Raw genomic sequence first — 6,009 nt, forward strand, 5'->3', positions numbered from 1 at the left:
CCAGCTTCAGCTCCACTTGCTAGTCCCCTCTCCAGATTGGCTCATCCCCTCTCCAGTTTGGGAAACAGAACCCCCGTGATTTCTCCATTCTTTCACTCTCCTTGGGCCCTGCCCAAGAGGCCAACAATGCCCAATGTCAGGGCATCACTCCCCTGGTCCAGAAGAATGCCAGCAGGTTGGCTGCAGTTGTCTGCACTGCTTCCATGGAGTTAAATTCATGCTGCTTGTGCCTCTTGTCTGTGGGGAAGGGGCCTGTCAGCTCTGTGTCACTTCTGCAGGGAGATGGGCTACACCTGAGACAGGGTAGGGGCCAGCAGACCACTACTGGCCACCCATGCTGCATGTGGGGACACCTTTGGCTTCTGAGGTGAGGATTAAAGGCGGGCCAAAGATTTCTTCTGATGGTTCCTAAAGATCGTCTTGTAACTGAGTACAGTCTTGCGTCCCCTCAGTGGGAGAGTGGCCTCCATCTGTGGGCTTGAACCCATGCTTGAAATGCAGAGCACACATAATCCTTATCCTCAAATTTACATCACGTTTGAGATGCTTTCCCACCTCTCTGTTCTGTGAAACATCTAAAAACCTCTTAAATACTATAAAAATGATAACTATTCTTAGTTCATTTAGTGCATACACTTTAGGCAAATTGCCAAAATTCATGTACTCAACTGCTCCTTATTCTCCACAAGATTACTCTTTTTGTCCTTGCATGTGTAAATATTATTGCTGACCCACTTCTGCATCCTGCAAGAAATTAGTCTTCTAAAGTGCCTTGTCAGAGTGGAACTGAACAGATATGGGAAAACTGCTGAAAAAAAGCCAAAATGGATGTGGTGGTAGATTGTTTTTCCGAGGGCTTGGCAGAAGATCCCTCCCGGAAAGGGCTGGCAGGAATGTAAGGCTCCATGGCTGTTCTTCGAGTGCACTTCACATCTTGAGTACTTGCTAATTTAGGTTTCATTGGAATGGCAGATGGGGAAATTAGATTTGTGGGGGCTTTCATCCCTCATCCCTCTGCAGTAATGTACATTACTAAATGTTGTTCAAATCAGCAGAAATACGAATGCAAACCTACTGGACTTGACATTGTTGGGCCTGATTTTTGCTGGCAGTATCTTGTGCTAAAGTGTAGACAAAGTAGAAGGCTTGACACTGACTGAAACCTGCCTGAATTCCTGTCCTCAGTCAGAGCCACCCCCTTCAGTAACAGTGGATCATTAAAGACACAAGCAGAAAATGAACCCTAGAACTCCTTACACAATGTAGCTGGAAGCTTAAGGAATTATGACTGATTTATACAGAACATGAAAGATGTTTTAATCTCCAGGTCCAGTTGACTGAACAAGTCAGATGACTGACCTATATCAGATGTGGAACTTCACAGGAAAATGTTTTTCTTTTCAAATTTCTTAGTATTAGGAATTCATGGAGGGAATCAAAGCAGTCACAGATTCTAAAGCTAGTCATGTTTTAAATAAAGACCAGCAGATTGTGACTTCAACTAAAGAGCAGACCCTGAAAAGAATGGACTCATACAGCTTTGTAATTATCTAAGTACATTTAGATTTAATGGTATGAAGGAAGATTTACTTGAGATCTCTGGAATTTTAAAATATTTTTTGTTTGTTTGGGTTTATTTTCTTCTGTCAGTTATAAAGAGATGATACAGAAATAATTCTGAAATGAAGAACAGATGTACCTCTCTGCTCTCCTCACCATGCCACAAATTTGTAAATGCAAGAATCAATAGCTTTCTCAAAATTGTTCTAGCTCTGTCTCTTCCCAAGAGCCTACTTTAACACATGGGCTTCATTGTAGCTCCAGAGTAAGTCAAGTCAAAAGAGAAAGAGCTCTATCTTGGGATGGTATCTCTAAAATCTGACTGCGGGAAACACTGAGAAATGCTCTGAATGTAAACTTCTGGCCACAGTGAAGGTTCTGGAAAGAACAGTCTTGGATGAAACTGAGTTTGTGATTGAGAAACATCAACAACTAATAAAACATCAAAAAAATTTTGCAAAGGATAGAGTGATCTTGACTAGGAGCTGCTTGACCTGTTGTGCATGTAGAGGAGGATTCATAAGAGTATGCACAGCCCACAGCTGCAGCACATTTAAGCACAATGGAGAAAATGTGCCCTGGAGGTTACTTATGTGAACAAAATGTTACATTAAAAATACAGGGACTTCTAGGATGTATACAGAGACTTGGGCTCCAAGCAGCATTATCTCATGTGCTTTCAAGCTGTGTCTGGCCAAGACAGCTATAAGCCACCACACTGAGTGCCATTACTCAACAAATGAAACAGTCCTGTTCTTACATTACATTATCTTGGCCATTTTGTATGGTTTAGAGCCTTGCAGTTATCTTTCTCTGGTGTTCTGCAGTGCAAGAGCAGCTGATGATACTCTGTTGAAGCTGGAGCACTGTGTCTTCTCTACCCTTTAACTTCGTTTTCTTCTCCCTACCATGACAGTCACATTTCGAGCAAAAAAAGATTGATCTGAACTGTCAGAGCTTTTAATGGCATTCTAAATTGTAATTTTCAAATGTTTTGATGCTTGGAATTTTTAAAAAGTGGTAAAGACCTCTTTAGAAATTTGAAGTATGTGGACTGAATCTATGTTGCACAATCTATGAGATTTTACTGTTTCTTAACAATATTTCACAGAACCCAGAGAAATAACTGATTGGTAATAACAACCCATGGACCAGAAAACTTCTAAAATGCCTTGGACAGACTGCTTCTTTCAGGTGGAAATAAAGCCACCTTAGTAATTTTTTCAGCCCTGAACATAGTATTTTGTTTGTCCCGTATTTTTATTCTATGCCTGTTGCATCTTACTATACAATCACCTTTTATCATAACTAGAATGTTCTTTGTTAAAAGTTGTACTTTTATACTTCTGTTTTCACATACTCATGAGCCTTGGGTTTGTGTGTACTTTGTTACCTTAGCAGCAGCAAAGTTCTGTTTAATCTTCCATGAAGGTCTGGCATAACAATGAATCATTCTTACCACGAAATCTTTAGAAACTACCCCTGCCCCCATAAATTCTCATTGTCTACTCCAGTCTTTCTGTACCTCCTGTAAACATGGGAAACTGCTCATAAATCATTTTAGCAATGTTTTTAATTTATTACATTTCTTCTACTTAACTAAAAGTTCGTACCACTTTGTCTTCAAGTGTCCAGAACTGTACAATAGAAATGGAGTTACAGGCGTGGCCTCAGGACATTTACTGGCAGCAGCTGCAGGACAAAGGGTGATGTCCAGTCTTAACCTGTACAATACTCGAAAATGCAAAACATCACAGGGTGATGTTCAATAGGTTTTTCACACCACAGAGGAACAATTCTCTGCTTAGGAGCCACATAAAGTAAGATGCTGCTCTACAAGCTTTAAAATCTTCAGTTTCTCAGTGTAACATTTATTTTTCCTGACTTTCTGGATTACTTCCACAACAAACTAGCTTCATTATGTGTATGGAAAGACTGGCAAAACAGACAGGAGAAAGCTCTCTGGATTTTCAATTCCCATGTTACATCAAAGTTGCTACCGAAAAGTCCTAGGTGCAAAAATTTTAGGCCAAAATATTATAAAAATACCTAAAAATTGAGAAATACAAGAAAATTCACTGAAATACAGGCTGAGATTTTTCAAAATCAGTTCCAGTGAGTGTTTGAAAGGATGCTTTACTTAAATTGTTGCATTAGTTATCAAATTGAATGTGGGCAGGGAGCCCCCTACTCTTTGATGATGGAGCCCCCTACTCTCTAAATATGTGTGGAATAAAGATGCTGAAGCTTTTGCTGAGGCTGTGCCAAGTGTGATAGAGGGAAGATCTTCTTGAGCTCTGATACTTTAGCTCCATTTGAGTTTATCAATTCTGGCTATGAGTTTAGCTGCTCAGACTCTGTTTTGAAGTTCATACTGTAGGAATCTACAACCCAAGGGCTGCAGGAACAAAAGGGAGACTCTAAAAACAATAAAAAAGAAAATTGTGCAGTGTCTTGTCTGTCATTTTTTCTCCATAGCTTTTGAGGATTTATGCAGTCTATAAGCACTTTCAAATGAACTGAAATGAAAATTGTCTGTTTTCCACATGGGAAAGGAGACTGTATCTGTGGCTTTTGGAGCTAACAAAATAGAGGATACTTATATGAAGAGGAAACAATTAAAAAAATACCTTAATTACAGTTTTTACAGTTCCATTAGAATTCTTAATTTTCTTATTTACAGCTCATGCTTTTTCCATATAATGCTATTGCAACATGCTTTATCTGGGTTACTGGTTATGTGTCAAGGCTGTCTCTGAGATGTAGGAGCATCTTCTTCTTATATTTAGAGTGAGAGATAAAGATGTCCAGCACCTTCAAATCAGTGTATCTTTTTTTTCTGCTTTGCAGTATTTATGAAATATATTAATGAGCAGAATTTATTAATATTATAGTTTAAGTCTATGTATTAGTACTGTGAGTGAATCATGTACAACCAGCTGCAGTGAATTGCCCTGATTTTGTTTCATAAAATGAAACAAGAGTATGGCCAAAACAGAATATTAAACCAAATATTTTCTAGTAGTGAGTAAATAGAGAAATAAGTGGGAAGTAAGCACCTCCATCTTTTAAAGAAAAACTTTGAGATATACAGTAAAATTTGTTGTCAGAAATAATCCTGCAGTGTGAAGGTAATTCACCGAGTAAGGTAATGGGAATTTTCCAGCAAATTCCTTTAATTTCTCACCTATCACAGAATTTTAACAAGTCACTTGGTGTTGCCTTACAAACCAACATAGAAACAAGTTTGTCTTCTTTGCTACTTTCCCTGGACATTCAGCAGCAATTAAACAATAAACACTTGTCGTTCACCAGTTTGTGTTTCCCATAGTAAAAGTTATGCTCAAGTGAAGACAGGAGCACTGAAGCCAGAAAATCTTAACCTTTGTACCCAAGAGCACTCTAACAAAGTTTACTCTTTTTTTCTTTCAACAAGCACTCTCACGAAAGCAAAGCAGTGCATACATCTCTGCAAGACTGGTACTTGAATTCCCATTTTAGGACTTTATATTCCTGATATTAAGCTCCAGTCCAGAGGACAGTGAAATCAGTAGAAAGCTTTCTAATGACTCCCACAAGACAAATCAAGCTCTAAGAGAGCACTGAGTGTTTTATGGCTCTTGCTAGGTACCTTCCTCAAGAAATTCAGGATTTCAAACAAAATAATCAATATTAAAACGTACAACAAGCTTTAAGGATATATTTAGAAGCAAGTCAAGGTCTGTGCTTAGTCTGAACGGTGGAAATTTACTGAGGGCAGTGGCAATGCAAAGGTGTGAAGGAAGATGGCATAGCACACTTCATCATTGGGGTGAAACTGTGTGAAGGGGAAATTTAGTCAGAGGGAATGAGCAACCATCGGGCTGCATGCAGGGAAGTAAGAGGATGGGGTTACGACTGTAATAACATGTATAAGGTTGTGAACTGTGTGGTTCTTGACTTTATTTAAAGGCAATCTGCATCCTCACAGACCCAAAAACTGATGAGGACCGAGTTGCCCTTGGTCACTTGCACGTGAGCTGACTGATGAAGGGTTATTTGGGGTTATCCGCTTATCCTGATGATTAATAACATCTGTTCCACAGCTGACAATATTGGGAACTGTACATCCATACCAAGGAGTGAAAATGGGCAGCGCTGTTTAACTCCTTTGGGATATATGGCGTAGGACAGCCCTCTCACCCATTGTCCTGCCTCTCCTGCGTTGTCCCTGTTGCTTGCCTTGACAGGATTGCCTATCCAGAACGGCTCATTTTCCACCCTTTTGCCGCAGTAAGCGGCGACCAAGAGGCCAGACCCGGACCCAGCAGATCAGATCTGGCGGCTCCGCATGGGGTAGGAGGAGCAGGAGCAGCCTGAGCTGGAGCGAGGAGCAGCCCTCCTGGCGGGGGGAGCAATTTCAGGCGTTGCTCACCTCGACCTGCGGGCAGCGCACCTGGAGGGCGGCAC

General features: G+C 40.4%; 1 protein-coding gene across 1 annotated transcript in view; it reads left to right on the forward strand.

The window, feature by feature from the left end:
- Positions 1-824: 824 nt before the first annotated feature.
- SH3BGRL2 (SH3 domain binding glutamate rich protein like 2) overlaps positions 825-6,009 on the forward strand; it is a 43,502-nt gene continuing 38,317 nt past the window's right edge. The window contains exons 1-2 of the mRNA XM_014307058.2: positions 825-895; positions 5,790-5,895. Of these exons, the coding sequence (XP_014162533.1) occupies positions 825-895; positions 5,790-5,895 (177 nt within the window). The remainder of the gene's footprint in view (positions 896-5,789; positions 5,896-6,009) is intronic.

The sequence above is a fragment of the Geospiza fortis genome, unplaced genomic scaffold, assembly GCF_000277835.1.
Source record: "Geospiza fortis unplaced genomic scaffold, GeoFor_1.0 scaffold190, whole genome shotgun sequence".
Lineage (NCBI taxonomy): Eukaryota > Metazoa > Chordata > Aves > Passeriformes > Thraupidae > Geospiza > Geospiza fortis.